The following is a 22158-nucleotide window of genomic DNA, read 5'->3' as shown; positions in this document are numbered from 1 at the left end:
AATAATAAAGACAAAATGTACTTACCTGATCCAGGTTTAAGTTAGTAACTATCAAAACAGTGGGGGTCCCTTCTAATCCTGTTTGAATAAACACCTTTTTAAAGTCTTCTTTGAATTCCATGTATGCATAATTGTGAGATAAAGGCACTCGGTATATTTTGTATTCTGTTAAATAACAGGCCAGAGTTGCACAAGTTTCTTTTCCACATCCATCTATTCCAATCTTGGGAAGAAAAAAAAATCCAACATATGATTCTTAAATATGTTCTGAGAACCTTTCAGTATATAGTTTTCTATTTAGATGTGCTAGAAATTTAGACAGTAAAATTACCTTAGACTATTTTTAAAACTTTTTGATGGGTATATGAAACAAAGTATTTTATCAAAGTTTTATAAGGCACTCAAACACTTTAAATATTTTAATCTTTTTTTTTCCCCACAGCTTCTTAAAGTATATGAAATAACTTCACTGGAAAGACAATCTGGAAAAGTAGCATAGATATGCTTATAAATTATTGTTATGTGACTGTCAACAGTTGAGTCTTCATTTATAGGAATTTAGATAGGTCTTTTCCTATTTATTTTGAGCAATAAACACTTAAGAATTGCCCTTTGATAATGATGATAAACAAAGCTGTTTACCCTTTTCAGATTGCTTTAATGAGGTGTAATTTACAGACTATATCTGTTTTAAGTGTACAATTAAGTGATTTTTAGTAAATTTACAGAGTTATGCAACCGTCACCACAATCCATTTTTAGAGCGTTTCTATCATCCTGAAAATATCCTTCACTCTTACCTGTACTCAATCCTCTTTCCAACCTCCAGTCCCAGCCAACCATTAACATGCTTTCTATTCCTATAGATTTGCCTTTTCTGGACATCTCCTATATATGGAATCATACAATATGAAGTCTTTTGCATTTGATTTCTTCTCACTTAGCATGAATAGTATTCTATTGTATGAATAAAGCACATTTTGTTCATCCATTCACCCATTGATGGACATTTGGATGTTTTCCCCTTCTTGGCTGTTATAGCAGAGCTGCTAAAGAACATGTGCATACAAGTCTTTGAGCACACATTTGTTTTACTTTTTCTTGTGTAGGTGCATAGGAACAGAATTGCTCAGTTATGGGGTAAATCTATGTTAAACGTTATAAGAAATGGCCAAAACACATTCAAAAGTAGTTGTACTATTTTACATCCCACTAGCAATGTATGTGAGTTCCAGTTTATCCACACCCTCGTCAGAACTTGCTGTTGACTATCTTTTTGATGACAGTCATTCAAGTGGGTGTGTAGTGGTATCTCAATGTGGTTTTAACTTGCATTTCTCTAATGATTAATGATGTCGAGTATCTTTCCATGGGCTTATTAGGTATTCATGAATCTTCTTTGGTGAAATACCTATTCAAGTCTTTTGCTCACTTTTAGAAATACCGTTTTTTAAACATTAGAAGAGTTTTTGATTTACAATGAAATTGCCAAGGTAGTAAAGAGAATTTTCATATACCCCACAAACCAGTTTCCCCTGTTATTAACATCTACTATTAGTATGATATATTTGTTGCCATGATTTATCACTGCTGATGCTGACTTTGATCACTTTGATGAGGTAGTATTTGTCAGATTTCTCCACTGTAAAGTTCCTCTTCCCCCACCTCCCTGCTTTCCATACTATACTCTTTGGGAGAAGGTCACTAAGAGTAGCTCACAGTTAAGGACTGTAGAGTTATACTTTAATTCCTTGAGGGCAGAGTATCTACATACGTTATTTGGAATTCTTCTTTGTGGGAGAATTGTCTATGTCCCTCCATTTGTTTATATTCATTATTTATATATGTAGATTCATGGATATTTATTATTTACTTTGGGTTATAATCCAATACTACTTTATTTTGTTGTTTTGGGTATGACCACTGGGGGCTCTTTTAGTTGGCTCTTATGTCCCTTTGATATACTCTCATGATCTTGATTTTTTTTTTTTAACACTTTCTTTCTGGCACTACGAGATACTCCATGCTATACAGTATATTTTTTTGTGCCAGATTTATAATAATTCATTTTTCTAAGGAGTCCTGATTTCTTTTTACTTGAAAAATGGTATTATAAACCAAGATCAGGGTGCTAGGTGTGTTTCTACTTGGGTATCACTGTTTCTAGGCCCTCTCAGCTGACACAACAAAGAAATATATCTTTGTATGCTAATTCATATGTTCATATATCTATAAATATTTCTATATGTAATCATCTATATTAAACTAAACATATATTCAACTGATGTCTTCAACTCTATTACTGTATGGCTCATTTTAGCATCTTCCCCTTGCTTGACTGTAGCCTCTCACTCCAGCAATGAGAAAACACTCCCATCACTCGCCATCCTATATTTTATTTCATATATATCTATGCAGTAGTATCAGGATGGCTAACCTTACACCTATTGGAAACTATGAACTAGAGTACAGTGCTTATAAACAGTTTCTTTTGCCTTTAGTCTTATAGACTCGATTCATTTCCAAGGTTCCTTAGGTGAGCTCCTTTTCCTCTCACTCTCAGTGAAATTGTTTTACACATTTGCAGCACAATTTGATTGTTTGGTCACATTCTGCATTCCATCCTAGAATCCCCAGACCTCCTAAATTATTTTTAAAAATTGCATACATTAAGGTTCACTCTGTGCTGTGCAGTTCTATGTGTTTTAAAAAATGTATGGTGTCACGTACTCACCATTACAGTATCATACTGAATAGTTTCACAACCCTAAGAAATAATCTCTTGTGTTTCACTTTCTCTTCTCCCTCCAAACCCTTGGCAGCTGTTAATCTTTTTACTATTGCCATAGTTTTGCCTTTTCAGGATGTCATAGAATTGAAGTCATACATTGTGTATTCTTTCCAGACAGTCTTCTTTCACTTAGCCATATGCTTTTGAGATTCGGCCATGTCTTTTTTGTGACTTGATATCTCATTTCTTTTTATCTCTGAATAACATTCCATTGTAATAGCGCTAAATTTTTCATAGGTCACTTTATTAGGTTGATGAAACACCTTTCTATTCCTTCTTGCCGAGTTTTTTTTTTAAATTCAATTTTATTTTTGTCAGAGAAATATGTGCAAATACTTTTGAAAGTCAAATATAAGACATAACAAAATCTAGCAGTTCCCTGTCCATTTCTCCCTCCCCATCACCAGGTACTTTTGCCAAGTTTTTTAAAAAGATTATAAGTGGTTTTGGATTTTATCAAATACCTTTTCTGCATCTATCAAGATGATCATGTGGTTTTTGCCTTTTATTCTATTATTATTGTGTTACATTAGTGGATTTTGAGATGTTAAACCAAACATACATTACTGGAATAAATCTTACTTGGTCATGGTAAATAATCCTTATATGTTGTTGCATTCAGTTTGCTAATGTTTTATTCAAAAAATTGAGTTATATTCATAAGTGATATGTAGTTTTCTTTTTTTCATGATGTCTTTGTATAGTTTTGGTATCAGGGTGATACTGGCTTCATAGATTAGCTGGGAAGTATTCCCTCTTCTATTTTCTGGAAGAGTTGTAAAGGATTGATTTAATTTTTCCTTAAATGTTAGAATTCTCTAGTGAAACTATTTGGCCCTAGGCTTCTCTTTGTGGGAAGTTTTAAAATTCCTAATTCAATCTTTTTATTAGCTATGTCTATTCAGATTTTATATTTCTTCAGTTCAGTAATTTGTGTCTTTCTAGTAAGGTGTCCATTTCATCTAAGTTATTTAATGTGTTGGCATACGGTTGTTCATTGTATTCTCCTATAATCCGTTTATTTTTGTAATGTTGGTAGTTATGCCACCTCTTTAATTCCTGATTTTAATAGTTGGAGTGTTCGTGCTCTTTTTCTCTTGGTCAGCCTCGCTAAAGATTTGTCAGTTTTGTTGATCTTTTCAAAGAATCAATTTTTGTTTTCGTTGATATTCTCTATTGTTTTTCTATTCTCTACTTTCTTCTTTCATCTTTATTACTTCCTCTTTGTGCTTGCTTTGGGCTTAGTTTTCTTTCCTTTTTGTAGTTTTCTAAGGTGGAAGCTTAGGTTATTTATTTGAGATTTTTCTTCTTTGTAAAATATAGGCATTTATAGTGGTAAATTTCCCTCTAAGCACTACTTTAGGTATGTTGTGTTTTTCTTTTCATTCATCTCAAAGTATTATCTAATTTCTCTTATGATTTCTTCTTTTGCCCATTGGTTATTTAGGAATGTATTATAAAAATTCCACCTATTCATGAATACTCTAAATTTCTTTCTATTATTGATTCATACAGTAACTCTATTGTGATCAGAGAACATACTTTGAATGACTTCAATCCTTTTAAATTTATTGAGATTTGTTTTCTAGTTTAGCATATAGCCTATCCTGGAGAATGTGTGCTGTTGTTGGCTGGAGTCCTCTATATGTGTCAATCAGGTGAAATTGTTTTACAATATTGTTGACGTCTTTACATTCTTGTAGTTGCTCTATCAATTATTGAGTGTGGGAATACTGAAGTCTCTAAATACTATTGCTACTGCTTATTTCTCCCTTCATTTCTGTCAATTTGGTTCATGCATTTTGAGGCTTAGTTGTTAGGTGTGTACATGTTTGTAAGTGTTACATCTTCCTGATGATTAGTCCTCTTATCCTTTTTTTCTCAGTTTTTTTATAATTGAATATAGTTTCTTTACAATATTATATTTGTTTCAAGTGTATGGCATAGTAATTCAGTATTTTTACAGATTATACTCCATTAAAGGTTATTACAAAATAATGGCTATAATTCCCTGTGATATACAATATATCTTTGCTGTTTATTTTATACATAGTAGTTTGTATGTATTAATTCTATACCCCTATTTCACCCCTCCCCTATTCCCTCTGGTAATCACTAGCTTGTTTTCTACAACCATGAGTCTGTTTCTGTTTCGCTATATACCATCATATGTTTTATTTTTTAGAGATATAAGTGATATCATACAGTATTTATCTTTCTCTATCTGAGTTACTTCACTGAGTTACTTCTCAGTCCATCTAGTTTGCTGCAAATGGCAAAATTTCATTCTTTTTTATGGCTGAGTAATATTCCAATGTATATATATACCACATCTTCTTTATCAACTTGTCTGTTGATGAACACTTATGTTGCTTCCATAGCTTGGCTATCGTAAATAGTGCTGCTATAAACATTGGGGTGCATTTATCTTTTAGAATGAGTGTTTTCAGTTTTGCCAGATAAATACTCAGGAGTGGAATTGTTGATCACATGGTAGTTCTATTTTCAGTTTTTTGAGGAACCTCCATACTGTTTTCCATATTGACTGCACCAATTTCATTTCCACCAACAGTGTACAAGTGTTCCTTTTCCTCCATATCCTCATCAGCACTTGTTATTTGTGGACATTTTGATGCTAGCCATTCTGACAGGTGAAGATGATATCTCACTATTGTTTTGATTCACATTTCTCTAATAATTAGCAATGCTGAGCATCTTTTCATGTGCCTGTTAGCCATCTCTATGTCTTCTTTGGAAAAACGTCTGTTCAGGTATTCAGGTCTTCTGCTTATTTTTTTTTGACTGGGTTGTTTCTTTTTGATATTGAGTTTCATGAGCTGCTTATATATTTTGGATATTAATCTCTTATGGGCCATATCATTTACAAATATTTTCTTCCATTCTGTTGGTTGTTTTTTTCATTTTGTTGATGGTTTTCTTTGCTGTACAAAAGCTTTTAAGTTTAATTAGGTTTCATTTGTTTATTTTTGCTTTTATTTTTTTTTTGCCTTAGGAGACATCTATAAAAATATTGCTACAATTTATGTCAAAAAGTGTTCTGCCTGTGTTCTCTTCTGAGAGTTTTATTGTTTCACTTCTTACATTTAGATCTTTAATCCATTTTGAGTTTATTTTTGTTAGATGTTCTAATCTCACTGTTTTACATGTAGTTTTCCCAGACCCACTTATTGAAGAGATTGTCTTTTCTCCATTGTACATGCTTGATTTCTTTGTCAAAGATTAATTGACCTTAGGTGTGTGGGTTCATTTCTGGACTCTTTATTCTGTTCCATTGATCAGTATGTCTGTTTTTGTGCCAGTACCATGCTATTTTGATTACCACAGATTTGCAGTATAGTCTGAAGTCTGGGAAGGTGATACCATGTTTTTTTTCTCAAGATTGCTCTGGCAATTCAGGACCTTTTGTGGTTCCCAGTGGGGTGTTAAAGTCTCCTAACATTATTGTATTATTGTCAGTTTTTCCCTTTATGTCTGTTAGTATTTGCTTTGTAAGTTTAGGTGCTCCTGTATAGGATGCATATATGTTAATGAGCATAATAATGATCTTATACTGATCCCTTTATCATTATATAATGCCCTATCTTTTGTTGTAGTCTTTGTTTTAAAGTCTATTTTATCCGATTTGAGTATTGGCACCCCTCTTTCTTGTTATTTCCATTTGCATGAAATATCTTTTCCCAACACATCACTTTCATTCTGTGTGTGTCTTTCACCCTGAAGTGAGTCTCTTATAGGCAGTATATAAAAGGGTCTTGTGTTTTTATTCAATCAACCAGCCTATGTCTTTTGATAGGAGCATTTACTCCATTCATTTTTAATATAATTGTTGATAGGTTTGTACTTATTGTCATTTTATTATTTGTTTCCCAGTTGTTTTTGTAGTTCTTCTCTGTTTTCTTCTTTTTGTTTCTTCCCTTGTGGTTTGATGACTTTCTTTAATAGTATGCTTGAGTTTCTTTCTTTTCAGTTTTTGTGTATTTACTGTAGGTTTTTGATTTGTGGTTTCCATGGGGTTCATATATATTGATCTATATCTACTTGTTTTAAACTGACAGTCATTTAAGTTCAAACACATTCTAAAAGATCTACATTTTTTACTCCCCTTCCCCACATTTTGTGCTTTTGATGTCATATTTTACCTCTCATGTTTATCCCTTAGATGTTTATTGTAGCTAAAGTTGCTTTTACATATTTTTTCATCTTTGCGCTGACTTATTCAAGGGATTGATCCTCAGTTCTTACTACATATTTGCCTTTCCTAGTGAAACTTTGCCTTCTCTATAGCATTTTTACTTCTTTTCCACTTAGAGAAGTCCCTTTAACATTTCTTCTAAAGTAGTTTTGGCATTGATGAACTCTAATTTTTACTTGTCACAGAAGTTCTTTATCTCTGCTTCTATTCTAAATGATAATCTTGCTAGGTAGAGTATCCTAGGTTGCAGAATACTGCAACACTTTTGGGACAACCCTTTTCCCTTTTGGGACTTTAAATATATCATGTCACTCCCTTCAGCCTGTAAAGTTTCTGCAGAGAAATCAATTGACAGCCTTATGGGGATTCCTTTGTATATGACTCTGTTTTTCTTGCTGCTTTTAGAATTCTCTCTTTATCTTTGCATTTTTAATTATGTTGTGTCTTGGTGTGGGTCTTTTTGGGCTCATATTATTTGAGACCCTTTGTGATTCCTGTACCTGGATATAAGTTTCCTTCTTTAGGTTTGTGAAGTTTTCAGCCATAATTTTCTCAAATACGTTTTTGATCCCTTCTTTCTCTCTTCTCCATTTGGGGCCCTATAGTGTGAGTATTGGCATGCCTAATACTATTACAGATATCTCCTAGACTGTTTTCATTTTTTTTAATTTGCTTTTCTTTTTTGCTGTTCTGACTTGGTGATTTCCATTATTTTATCTTCCAGGTCTCTTATGTGTTCTTCTGTATCACTTAGTCTGCTATTCATTCCTTCTGGTGTGTTTTTTTATTTCAGCTATTAAATTCTTCATATCTGATTGGGTCTTTTTTAATTTAATATTTTCTAGTTGTGTAGATTTATTCTTTACCCTAATTTGGTTAACATTTTAATTACCTGTGTTTTGTTTATCTGTTAAATTGTTTATTTCTATTTCATTATTTATTTTTTCAGTTTTTTCCCCTTGTTCTTTCAACAGAGAGCAAAAATTCATCTGCCTTTTCATTTTATTTAACTTTCTCTGCCTCTGTGAATTTAGGTGAAACAGTTATCTATTGTGGTTTTGAAGGGGTGTTCTTATGTGGGAGCATCCCTATATAGATGTGTATGCCCAATGCCTTTGGCAGGAGATCTGGATTTCACGTGGGTGCCTGTCCCATCTTTCCTCAGGGTGTGTTGTTAGCTATCACTTTGGTAGGTGGTGGGGCTGAAGCTGGAGGGACTAGAGCTGGAGCTGATTGTGAGGTGGGACTTCCCCGTGTTCAGTGGCTGTAGCCACCCTCTGGAGAATAGTGTCTGATCCCACATTGCTGGAGCACAAGCCCTGATGATCAGCCCTCAGCTGGTTGTGTTCCACTTAAGTGTGTGTTTTCCCCTCCCTCCATACTGAGACTCTTGCCCTGGGAGGGCCAAGCACTGAAGCAAGTGGGGCCCATGCAGGCTCTCAGCTTGTGTTGGTCACAGACAGAGGCCTGAGCTGTCTCCAATGTGCTCCCTGTGCAGGTAACCATATGTGTTTCCTTCACTTTGCTCAGATGCAGCCTTGGGTGCAAGTCCCCTTTGACCCTCACAGCTGATTACTGCACCCAACCTCCACCAACCCCGCCTTGTTTTGGAGCCACACACAGGGCTGGTAGGGCCCACATAGACTCTAACTGTGTAGTAGGAAGTGAGCTGTGGTGGAGCAGCTGCCATCAGAGAACTGGGCTGCTTCTGATGCACTGCTTGAGTAAGCACCAACCATGACTGCCACCATCTCAAACAGGCTCTGCCCTGGGACAAGGTCACCTCTGTTAATAACTGAAATAAGATAGACAAGATCATAGCTATTACAGAGCTTCCATTCTAAATGTGGAGATAGATAGTAAATAAATAAAAATTAATACATAAGATCAGATAATACCAAGGACTAGGAAGAAAAATAAGGCAGAATAAAGGGACAGAATGACAGGGATTGAGGGGAGGGAAAGGGACATGCTATTTTTGATAAGGGGGACAGAGAAAGACTGCTGCAGTAGTCCTGGTGGAGATGATATTTGCTTAGATAGGGTGGTGGCAGTTGAGATGCAGAGAAGTGGGAAGATCTTAAATATATTTTGGAATTTGTATTGCCAGGACTTGTTGATGGATTAAATGTGGGGCATAAGAGAAAAGTGTCAAGACTGAGGGGCTCTTAGGTTTCTAGATAGAGTAGTAGATATATGGTGGTGCCATTTATGAGATGGGAGAGGTTAGTAAAGGAATAATTTTGTTGGTGGTAAGATTTGCCCTGTATTTTTGCCTTAATTCTATTTTCCAAATTTTAATTCCTTTTAATTAATTCTGTACATATATCTGTTTAAATAAAAGACTGTTTGAATAACGGTCTAATTGTTCTGAATGCAGAAAAAGTCCTTTTTGGAAAAAAAAGGTATGTAATATAAAACTAAATAGTTATAAATAAAGTATAAAATAGATAAAATTATAGGCATAAATAGTAACAAACAAATCATCATAAATAATGTGATTTATATAATTGGCTGAATATGTTGGAGTTTATTTAGACTTCTGAAAGCTTTTCTCTATTTAAGGTATTTGGGGATTTTCCAAGGATTTAATTTTCATTTGACTTCATGAGAAGTAAAATTCTGTGCAACGACTCATGTTTCTAAATAAATATTCAAGTAATTGTATTATTTTTGAAGTCAAGATTCGCCTGCACAGATACTGTACTAACACTGAGGATATGCTAGAGACAGTGCCAGAGTCATCACTTTTTTTCACATCAAATGCCTTCTAAAAACAAATAGCATTTTTATGTGCTGATAAGTTTCTTACACAAACCCTTGAGAAGACAAGGATCTTGTCATATGATTCAATGAATATGAGCTTTCGTAAATGGAAAGTCTGGATAAATGAAACTTCTGTAAGCAGAATAGATTTTAGTGGATTTCCTTAATTTTTATTTTGCACACTTAAAAAATTTGAAAAATTTAAATTCTCACCATTAGCATATGACTTCCTGATTGTCGAAGGATCCTTGTAGCTCTTGCAATGTGTTCTATGGCTTCCTTGAAGAACACCATGGAATGAGAAATCTACCAGAGGAAATGAAACAAATAAAATGATTACAGGCATAGAAAAATTAAATGTTCATTATGGTTTTACATACAAGATGTAGGAGTGAGAATGTCTATTCTGGTAATCCAGTAATCTAGATCCAATAAACTAGTTTACATTTATGGAAAGTAAATGTGCACAGTGAGAACTGTCCTTCTGCCAATATTCTGATGAGCAAGATTGGGAGAGGGCCATAGGCTTGAGGGAAGAGGATGTAGAAGAGAACAGCAGCATCTAGGCTGCTTTTCTATTGCTCTGTCTTGGGTTAGAACAAGTGGTAGGAGGAAGAGTCTTAGGAAATCCGCTTATGGTATCTGATTTTGTTGGTGTCTGTGTTCCAACACATCTCTTTCCACAACAACAGTGGGAAAGATTGTAAATGGGTCACATCCATATTGCTGCTACTTGTTGCTACTCTGACTCTGTTGCCACACTCTGTCTTCCATTTCTTAATTTTATTAACTTCAATCATTCAACATTTTATATCCTCCTTTGTGCACCTTGTCTTTAAAATTATACCCTGTTAAATGAGACAAAATAAGATGAACAATATAAATCTACAATTCTACTGGTCTGCTTTAAAATTTGAGAGCACACTTTTTTTTGATCACTCTCACCCTTACACACACTACACACATCTTAAAAATATTTGATTTTATATACACATATACATATGTGTGTGCATATATAAATGTATATAAATAAATACATATATGTGTAGATAGTACTCCTTAGATTTTTATGTAGTATGTGTCTATACCTCCAAAGATGCTGAATTCAATTTCATTTGGAATTCATTAAGTACTTCAGCAAGTTTATTATAGTCATTGGTATTCCGATAGGTCTTCTTTCTATGAGACTTGTTTACATCCAAGAAATCCACAAATATAGTTGAGTCATTCATCAGTTTTTCTTTGGTCCAGTGGATCTATTGTAAGATAATAATTTAATAGTATCTGTTAATTGAACAATTCTACTTGTTATCAAAACTAATACAATATACTTGTATCAGAGAACTTCTTGGCACAACAGATCTAGACCTCAGGGGTTCTCAACCTTTTTTGTGCCATGGACCCCTTTTGAGAGTGAAACCTGTGGACTCCTCATAAGACTAATATTTTAAAATGCATATATATAGTAAAATGCAATGGTTTACAAAGGAAACCAAATATATTGAAATACAGTTCTATCTGAGGACTCTTTCAGAGTCGATAGGCCCCAGGTTAAGAACCATTGCTGTGGGAATAACATTGATACCATGAGGTCTCACCAACAATCTGAAAATGAGAATATTTCCTTAATCAATTGTTAATCACCACCATAGATCTGCAAGCTTCCACACTTGCTTTCCTGGTCCACTTGGCAAACTCTTGCCTGTCTTTCATACCAAGGTCATGGGCTACCCCTTCTTTGAAGTCTGACCATTTCCCTCTCCCCTAAAACCAGGTAGAGAAAATTTTTCTTTCTTTGTTCCACCACTGTGGTATGTGCATAGGCCTGTCATAGCACTTACAGAAATTTATTGCACCTGTTAGGTTGTAAGATGCTTGGGGGCAGGGGCTACATTAGTTCCATGTAGGTCTCAGAACTTAGCTCACTTGGTGGCTGGCCCTGGAAATTCTTAATAGGGTCTCAGAAGATGTTTGTTTAAGCAAATGGCTAAAGGAAAGTTGAGGGGCAGAATGACATGATAATTAAGAAAATATCTGGAGTCAGATATCCAGGGTTTGAATAATGACTCCACAACTTTAGTTATGTAACCTTGGGCAAATTCTTAATCTAACTCTACCTCAGTTTATTCATCTATAAAGTGAGGATAATAAGAGGACTTATATCACAGGGATGTTATAAAGACTAAATTGAGTGTAAAGCTCTTAAAACAGTACCTAGCACATTGTAAGTGTTAACTATTATTAGAGTTATCACATTTTAGTTTTTAAAAAGCCAACCAGTCAAACAACTGATTAAATGGTACTGTATAAACTCAAATTCTTGCAGCAGTAATTTGCATCCTTATGCCCTTAAAGAAGGTTTGGTCAATATGCCTTTGATTTGGGGTATTGTATTTGTTCTTACTGTCCATATGACTGACTCCTACTAGAGAAAGACCTGTCTCCCCTAAGTACTTGCTTGCTCATTTTCTGCTGCCTCTACATCTATTCCTTGGTCTAGCAAAGTCTTAAAACTAAATTGCAATTGGAATTTATAGGGCGAGAATTTAGCATCTTCTCCCGGGACAGGAATAAACTCTCTTTAGATGGTTATTTTAACAAAGTCTCTTCATTCCTTCATTCATTCTTTCATTTATTCATTCATCCTAGATATATTTATCAAGTACCAACTAGGAGTAAGGGATGATGTTAAACTCTGAGATTTAGGTAGCAATAAAAATCAATGACTTTGTTCTCATGGTACTCAAAGGTTAGAGAGATAGACAATTACATTCTAATAAGTTCTATGACAGGAAAAGCCCACAGTCCTATGACAATACAAAGAAAACATATTTAACCAGGTAAGAATGTGATGTTGGCTAGAAAAGCCCACTGAGAGAGGAAGCATTAGCTGAATCTTGAAGGATGGTCAAGAGTGAGCCAAGGGAAGGGACATACATATATAAAGGAAGAGGCAGTAGATACCATGCTGCATTGGCTAAAGTATGAGGTGAGATGTTCAAATTCCTGTCATGGATGGAGGCTTGACTGGTAATGCTAGTTATTGAGGTGGGAAACACCAGGGTAGGGCATCAGGATGACAGAGAGAGTGCGGTAAACCAAGACTGGAAATTGTTTTGCATGTTGAGAATAAAGTACCCAGAATAATATGAGACAGATTTAGAAGTCAAACCAAGGTCTAACTCTAGCATTCAGGCTCTTTCTGCCAAGCCACCTGCCTGTATTTGAACAGTAGGTATAAGATGTTCTTTTTTTTTTTTTTTAATTTTTGGTCATACCGCATAGGATGAGGGATCTTAGTTCCCCAACCAGGGACCACCAAACCCACGCCCCCTGCATTGGAAGGCAGAGTCTTAACTGCTGGACTGCCAGAGAAGTCCCAAAATCTGATTCTTTTCAATATGATGATAGCTTACATTTATTGAGACTTGCCATGTGTCAGAAAATGTTCTAAATATTTTACACAAATTAGTGCCATTAATTCTCACCATAGTCCTATGAAGTAGGTACAATTACTACATTTACTTTAGAGATGAGGAAACTGAGACACAGAGGGATCGCTTGCACAAGGTTTCATAGCTGATAAATGGAAGGGTTGGGCTTTGAAGTTGGACAGAGCCTGTGTTTGTAACCTCCATATTCAACTGCTTCTCAGGCTGTTAGGGAAGAAAAGTAAGAATAGAAGAAAGGGCTGAAGATTCCAGTGTCTGCGTGAAGGAAAGTAGGAATAAGGTGAGTCTGAAGAGTAGCCTCAAGGAGGGAAAAGAAGAAGAACTGTACACCGGGTAAAGCCTTGGGAGATTCTGTACTAGTAGGTGGAGGTGGTAGAGTATGTGGAAATGGCTACCTAATGAAAAGATTATCTTACCAGATGCTAAAAAACTTGGAGGGTAGAAGTGGTATAAATTAACATGAATAGTGGCACCAAGAAGTGTCTAGGTTGAAGAACAGAAAACTTGGATCAAAGGAAAGGCATGATGAGAGTGTCTAGAAAAAATTTTTTAAAGATTTCTCAATTTGTGACATTTAAAAAATATATGTGTATACATATATATGTATACATAAAGACATAGATTTACATATATGTATATATGTTGTATTTCGAGTTTATGTGTATGTGTGTATCTCTATGTATAAAGTTTGTATTTCAAATTTCTCTTTCACTATTGTAAATAAAGTTGTAACTTTGAATTTATTACATTTCCTAGACTGCTATGAATAGGGTGAGAGAAAGTGGCACCAGCAAAGAAGAGAGAAAAGAAAAGAAGAGTCATCCTTGGAAAGGAATTGAGAGGAGTTAGCAAGGAGGTAGAGTAATGGAGTTGAGCCCATCACTCCATTTAGTTACAACTCTTTTGGTGAATCAGTTACTGAAGCACTTTCCTTTGTGACTTGGACTAAAGAAGCACCGCATAAATTAGAGTTCAAAGGGCTGGAGAGGGATGAGGGGTCTTGTTGAGGTATCAGGAAAGTGTTCATGTCTACTAGTCCTGGAGGAAAGCAAGCAATTTCCAGGCTCTTAAGAGGCCAAACACATGAGCAAAGTTATCAAGACCTTATCATTTCCATTATACCAAATCTATAATTATTTAGACACATTCAAGTGAAAAATGGAATTGTCAATAAAGTTTTTTATTAAATTATAGAAATGCCTGAGGATGTTTATAAAAGGCACTTTAGCCTAAGAAACCATTTAAAATAAGTTTTTAAATATAATAATTTTACCTGAAAATAATTCTCAAGTTCTTTTGAAAGAAACTGATAGAAAAGCACCTTTTCAGCTTGTTCAAATAAGCGATCATGAAACACTCGGGTGGCTTCATGAACAAAGAACAGAGCAGCCGTCTCTTTGGAGTTAACAACAAACTTATCAGCTTGCAGCAATCCTAGGAGAAGCTATTACGGATTTTAAAATAACATTAAAAAAAGAACATTATCAGGTAAATTGCAAAGTAAAGCCTCAATTTTCGCAGGTTTATGTTTTCATAAAAATAGACGCAATCATCTAAGGTAAGGATTGTCAATTTCTACAAAGTGATGAGATGGGCAAGTTATAAATCAGAGAAAACCGATATAGCATCACCCTTAGAAGGGGAGGGCTTAAAAACTCTTCAGGGGATTGATGGTGATATAAAGTACTTCTTAATGTTCTAAGATTCTTAGTTTGGATTGAAAAACTTATAACCCATTTCAAATATTATATGTGCTATTTTGGGCTAAAGTCCCATAGCAAGGAGAGAAAGATCAACCCCCCAAACTGTTTTTCTTAACATTTTAATTCTGAAAATTCTTTGTCTAAATTAGTACTGTTGGCAACATTCCCTGGTGTATAAAGCAAGGCTTGTGAAAACTTAGCCTGCTTATGAAGTACATACGTGCTTTCATTTTCTGAGAGATGCAATAAAATCTCAGAAAGAAAGCAAAACTAAAATCTATATTATAACCTTGTCTCTTCTTTCCCTGATGAGAATCTTAGCCAGTATGTAACTGAGCAAGACCCTATGGGGCCTTCCCCGGGACAGAACCCTCCACCATATTCTCTGCTTTAGCTCCCCTCTGAAGTACCTAGATAATAGTATCTGATACACGTTTTCTGAGTTGTTTTACAGATGCTAAAACTTCCACCAAATGCAAGAAATTTACTACTTGATGATCGGGAGCCCATGACTGCCAGACCTATTGGGGCCTAAGGATGTTAACCCCTGTGACATGGCTCTGTTACCTCACCATCAACCAATCAGAGCGTTGTGCACAGGCTGATCACATACCCTACTACTGCCCCACCCCCGCACCTGGCTTTTAAAAATACTTGGCTGAAACCCACTGGGAATTCAGGGTTTTTGAACACTAGCTGTCCAAGATTCCTTGTATGGTGCCTTACAATAAATGCTGCACTTTCCTTTCCCACAGCCTGGGTGTCAGTAGATTGGCTTTACATGGGCAAGTGGACCCAAATTTGGTTTGGTAATAAATGTAACAGTCTTAGTGGTTTCATCATTGAATTCTCTGCATGGAATTATTTCAGTGATTCTTTTTAACTGGCTCATGGGATAAGCTGCTAGTAGATAGCAAAACTAATCAACTTGAATTTCGCTGTTTTTCCCTTTCTAGCAGTTTAACATTGCCAGTATCAGTGAGTAGAGAATGGTGACAGAGAGAGAGAAAGAGAGAGAGAGGGAGAAAGTCAATTCAATAAAATTACATTTCTTCAACTAGAATTTTAAAGTTAAGCTAGAGAATAAATTTTAAAACAAACCTTAAATATATCTCGAAGATTAAACATGTAGTGACATTTCATTGGAGTTGGTAATATACTCTGACATACTTGATAGTATACAGCTAGAGAGCAAGATATTATTTGATCCTTAGTTTTCTGAACTTCAGGTGTGAAGTTATTGATGGAGAAATACATTCCCAAATGAATCTTTAAAAAGAAATTTTATAATTTAGTTTGCCAACACTTTTAAGCACAGACTGTTTCTAGTTAATCCCTACTAGAAAGGAGATTTGTGTACTATAATGGAAGATCAATTTTGTTTAAAATGTTAGTAATTAGAATCCATTTTAAACAGATGGCAGACTAGTACAAAGACATTCTAGATGTTGAGAACTGAGGAAAATTTCAAATGGTCCTAGTTTGGTGAATAATCTAGAGGCATGTGTTGTGTGTTCTCTGGGGACAATTGATGTGCCACCTGTGCGTATACCAGGTATACTGAAAATTCTTACATATCCTTGTTGCCCAGCAGATGTTACTAGAAGAAATATAAAGTGACAGAACTCTTATCTCAGTTAAGATTGATATATATATATATATTTTATATCAGGTTTTTTTGGAGCTGTAGATTATTGATCACCTGTGGAATTACTAAGTGCTTTTTGAAAAATGGATTTAAAAATAATCTTTAAATTTTGTGTTATAAAGAAGAAAAAGACATGATTAGTTTTGAAGAATTTACTAATCTTGCATAAGATTTATTTTTCTTTCAAACTAGATTTCAAGGTGAGCCATTTTTCTAATAAGATATTTCAGAATTTTTTCTCTCATTATTTTTTATTCTATAAGGAAATGAGAAAAACAAATACTAGCAAAAATCCAAGTGTGCTAGTTAATAATGCAGATTCCTCAGCTCCATCTCAGATATATTGGATTAGAATCTCAGAATAAAATCTTGGGATGTATGTTTTAAACATCCATTAACCATGCCCCGCATGTGTTTCTTATGCACACTAACTTATGTTTTTGATATTTATATACAAATCATAACAATAGGCCAGAAAATATAGGGGAGAACAAAAATCCATCCCTTAAGAGAATTTTCAGTTCTCACATTTTCCCTTATACTATGGAATTAAATTTGTTTTTCTGTAGAAAATGAATTAGATGTATTACCTGGAAAATAGTACGTAAGGCACTTTGTGGGAGATGAGGCAATACCAGAATGGAAAAATGTTTGAGCAGACGTGGACTAATATACCTCCTGCCAATTGGAAAAACACAAGCTGCAACTAGAGAGAGATCTTGGATATTCTGTGGGAAGAGTAAAAAGGAAGCGTGAATCTATTTGTAGAAATTGAAATATACCCATTTCCCAGCTCCAAAAGGACAAAAGACTTTGAAATATTTAGGCAAAAGATTATTATTTACTGCAAAATAAAAATTATGATGAAACCATAGAAATGCGTCTCAGGGCTGACAATAAAGATGGAGAGTAGTCTTACACAGAGATTAAGGATGTATTTGTTAAGCCCCATTTTCACTAGCTTTTCTCATATGCATTAGCTACTGATACATTGAAAAATTTGATTAACTATTAATGTGCTTAAAAATAGTGAGCATTTTTTTTTTGACTCAGAAACTAAACCTATAGGACATACTTGCAATTTTTACTAAGATTTAATCCTACTAAATGTAGAATTTCTATGAACCCATGGACTTGTGCTGAATTGCAGAGATGTAATTAGCATGGTTAAATTAAGGTCTAAACTTTGCTCTTCATGTCCATCTGAACGGATTTTCTAAATTTCATACTTAACTCACTCAGTACTGTTATAAATATTTAATTTATTGTTAAGTAACAGCAATGTTTAGCACGACAAAAATATCTTAGTACGTACTGTACCTTCCATGCAATTTTTTCAGTATCATAAATTCCTCCCATATCTAATAATTGTCTGATTAATTCCAGGGGTGGCTGTGCTCCATACATATCTGATTCTGGCATATTCAGATCATCAATAAATATTACAATCTTAAGGAAGACAAAGATTTTTAAAAAAACATATTAAACTTAATGAATTAGGAATATTAAATATGCTATGCTAAGAATATGCTAAGAACAAAATTATATGTAATGATATGTCTATTTTTCTATTAAAAAGCAGAAGACCAAATTCTATTTTGAAGATATGATTTCAGAAAACAATAAGTTTTCAAAATAGCAGAAACTCTACTCACTCTCTATGGACTTCCTACAATTATGTCTAATAATAGTTAGAAATGTATTTGATGGTGGACAAGGTAATCCAATCATGGCTATTACAAAGGAATGTGGTTATTATTCATTCAGCATTTATCTATTGCATGCCTACTATTGGCAATGCATTGTCTGAAGTATTTCAGTATTTATTTCATATGTGTCCTGGTTTAGGAATAAAACTGTCATCTGGAACTAGACTTTTAAAGTTCTGATGCAAATGCTGTTGTCATGGACAACCAGCAGAAAATTCAGATACATTTCCAGTTTTTAAACTTGTGCTAATTTCTACCGTTGAGAATAAAAAGCATTTAAGTGCACTGATTGTAATCACTCTGTGAATTAGCCCCTTTAGATTGCATTTATTTTGTAAAACAAGTAAAGATTAAAAAAATACAGATAGCCATTTACTTTGAATTATCTAATTACCTAATTTGTAACTGTCAATATCATTTTTTTTTGGTAAAACACTCAGTTTCCCCTCTCTTGTATCACAAGCTGGAAGATTATAGATAAACCAGTTTGACCAAAATTTCTCTTACTTGCATTTTTCATTTCTATGATTAGGTTGACCAATTACTATCCTTTTCAAAATCCCTAATATGTACCCAATTAAGCAAAGACCCACCAAGTTTATCTAAATTTTCAGTTAAAATTAAGGAAATTTGAAGCAAACCTTAAAAACTTTTGAAATTGATGGGCACAGGAGTTCAACTCAGGGATCCCATGTAATTTTCTTATTAATCAATCCTGCAAGTCTTGACCTTCATTTTATTTTATGGAACTGAACTGGAATCACTGATTGTAAATTTCAGTTGAGACAGAGGGTTTGGTTCAACAAATGGACAGTTAATAATGTACCAAGCAGACCGAGGGTAAGAATAAGGAACACCTAATACCATTTCAAGAAAGTAGGAGTTGTCCAAGTTATAACAAAGCTATTCTTTTAATATCTTTCCCTGAGGCTGTGGCTATCACAAGTTTCTCTCCCTTTCTTTAGGAAGAACATGTGCTGAAATATACAGCAAAAGGCAACTGACATCTAACTCATTTTCCAGCCTTCTTATCTGCTCAGTTTAATTCAGATTCCAGTAGTTTTTTTAGGCTTTAATAATTCTGAATTCATGTTGTAAACTGAATTATACTGATTTGAAATACAAAGTTTCCATTATAAAGTGCATTTTCTAGTAATGTTGAGGAGTGTAAGCTACACTTGTCTTTTTCTAATTATTACTATTAATTAAAATAAGTCACTTTATCACTTGCGTAGTATAAGCACATTAGTCAACAGGTACGGGAGATGTTTTACCCTGTTGCTTTTTGGTGCTCCAAGAGTGTCTTTAGTTCTTCTTACTAACTTCTTAAGAATCATCTCCTTAGTTTTGGTAGCTGTTGTATTGATATTAAAATGTATTGAAGAGACTGTAATTCCTTTATTACTATTTTTAAATGAACTTTCATCAGTTTTAACTTCTGCCTTTTTAGTAATCTTATCTATGATGCCAGATACAGAAAAAAAGCCAAGTTAGAGCACTTCAAAAACATTTTGCTTTATTTTAAGGTGTTAAGAAATATGAAAATTACATAATTTTACTGTATTGTCATTTTCAAGAAATCACTCTGAGGACATTTTAGTGAGAGAAGGAATACCAACTTTGAAATGTTTCCAAGTATTTCCTTACTTTTATGTGGTTAAGAGTGTCTCTTTGCAATCATAGTCAAATGCAACAATATGAAAACTCACAGAACCCTCTTTCCATTCATGCACAATACACGCACAAAACTTCCTCTGCTTTTATAATATTTAGATCTCCAATATGCTATGCTTATAATGAAATTATACATGAAAGCTCTAAAAGCAGCATGGAGGTGTATCCAACAAAGGCATCGAAATTAGGACACATTCCTTGAGTAAGGGTTATCCAGAAGCATTATTTGGGATGGTGCTCTTGCAAAAGTAAAAGTGAAAACAAAACCAAAAAACTCTTCTGGCAGGAGTCTTGGGGCCAGTTTCCCATTCCCTTTTCCTCTTCAGAAGTGGAGTGGCTGCTCCCAAAACTACTAAATCAGACTTTTCAAGGCTGAGGCTCCTGAAGCTCCATGTGTGTTTCTATTGTGTAGCTCGATTTAAATGGGAACTCCTACGGAATCACAATTTTTCTACTGTGTTATTTCTAAAAGCATTAAAGAGCGGGATATACAGATATTGCCTTCAGTTACTTCTAGACTTAGTCTAAGTTTCCACTGATGAGTCAGGATATCAGCTTTCTGGTAAGCAATTATAGTATCCCTCTACCATAACCATTCTAGCTTTTGAGTAGGGTAGAAGAGTTTGAGATGATAGTGGAAATAAATTTTAAACTAACAATTGAAAATTTTATTCTGAGATATTTGACAGTATGAAACGATATGCATATGGTTGAGATAGGAAGGTTTTTAAACTACTGTAATACATACCCAGACCTCCTGCTGCTGTCTTATGAGTTTCAGAAAGCAAGATGCTGATATTCTGTTTCAGGCTATTGGAATAAAATGTTTTAAGGATTCAAAATTAGCTTATTTACCATAGTAGCCAACTGAACAAAATATAATGAAAGTATCAAGGTATGGTTGATTTTACTTTTATTGCCTACAAGGAAACAAATATACATTTTTTCCTGTTTACACTTTTAAAGATAAAATTAGTGTTACCATTAGAGCTGATACCCAAATTTAACAAAACACGGGCTTACTCTTAAAAAACAAACTATGCAAATAAAAATAAAAATAAAAATAAAAAAACCAAACTATGCAAATTCCTAGTATGTCAGGCTATTGGATACTTTCTATGGATAGTAAGCCGCTAACTCACTTGTCCCTTTACAAAATGCATTTGCCTTAAGGCTCACTCAGCAAAAGGCCCATTATTTATGATTATCATAATTTAGGTAAGGAAAGATTCCTATTGTATTAAATGCTTCAAAAACTACTGCTCTGATTTTTTAAGGCCTTACTTGTGTAAGGGGATTCTGTTCCAAAATCATTAGTGTAAGAATTAGATGATGATGGCTTGAACTAAAAGTGACATTGAAAAAAAAGAGAAGCAGAGGAATTCAGATATATTGTGAAGATAGAACAGACTTGACTAACAGAAGATTGGTTGTGGGGCAGTGGAAAATGGGGACACAGGGGTTGGGAGGAATCAGATGGGCTATTGGAGATGGGCTGGTGAGAGAAAAGAGGGAATTCAAAGATGATTCCTAAGTTTCAGGCTTGAATAACTGGGTCTTATTTATTGCAATGAGAAACACTGGAGGAAGAATAGATATGGAAAAGATGTCAAGAGTTATATTTTGGCTATGTTAATTTTGAGATGTTAAAGAGATATCCAAGTATATATGTGACATAGGCCATTGGATATATAAAACTAGTGATTACGGGAAAGGTCTGATATGAGTTTCTCCTCAATTCCATCTTCCTATTCAATTCAAGCAACATCAGGCTTCTTCAATATTTTAACAGAATTAGAATTAACCTAAAACATTTACAGTTTTTATTTGCACAATGTAGATTTCTTTTTCATCTTTTTTTTTCCCCTCAGGAAGAGGCACACAGAATGACAGAGACAAAGTTCTTTGTAAAGAATACTTTTTATACTTGATAAGAGGGAAATATATTTCTAGTGAAAAAAACCCCACTATATGCAGCACTTTATTTGTATGTTTTAGGAGCATTTTTCCAGGAAGGAAAATAGTTTATAATTGCACTTTGTTGTGTAAAGCAAATTGAGATTTTAAACTTACTTATATTTAAAATAAATGTAAGAATTTTTCACTTAAATTAATCTAGTTGTTAATACTTTGGAAAAGTAAAGATTTTCTTCTTAACTTCTCTTTTGAATAATTCTGCGTTTTCACAAAACAGGTTTGTTTT

General features: G+C 34.3%; 1 protein-coding gene across 1 annotated transcript in view; it reads right to left on the bottom strand.

Annotated features, from left to right (window-relative positions):
- The window catches only part of DNAH14 (dynein axonemal heavy chain 14), a 537201-nt gene that overhangs the window by 179009 nt on the left and 336034 nt on the right, over window positions 1-22158 (bottom strand). Inside the window, exons 46-54 of the mRNA XM_057727198.1 lie at window positions 20704-20765; window positions 19556-19740; window positions 17893-18021; window positions 17163-17300; window positions 16026-16193; window positions 14495-14665; window positions 10858-11025; window positions 9983-10075; window positions 26-223 (exon numbers count right to left, since the gene is read on the bottom strand). Of these exons, the coding sequence (XP_057583181.1) occupies window positions 26-223; window positions 9983-10075; window positions 10858-11025; window positions 14495-14665; window positions 16026-16193; window positions 17163-17300; window positions 17893-18021; window positions 19556-19740; window positions 20704-20765 (1312 nt within the window). The remainder of the gene's footprint in view (window positions 1-25; window positions 224-9982; window positions 10076-10857; window positions 11026-14494; window positions 14666-16025; window positions 16194-17162; window positions 17301-17892; window positions 18022-19555; window positions 19741-20703; window positions 20766-22158) is intronic.

Source organism: Hippopotamus amphibius, chromosome 3 (assembly GCF_030028045.1).
Source record: "Hippopotamus amphibius kiboko isolate mHipAmp2 chromosome 3, mHipAmp2.hap2, whole genome shotgun sequence".
Lineage (NCBI taxonomy): Eukaryota > Metazoa > Chordata > Mammalia > Artiodactyla > Hippopotamidae > Hippopotamus > Hippopotamus amphibius.
Note: the sequence above shows the minus strand (reverse complement) of the source record. Positions and strands in the feature narration are given on the sequence as shown.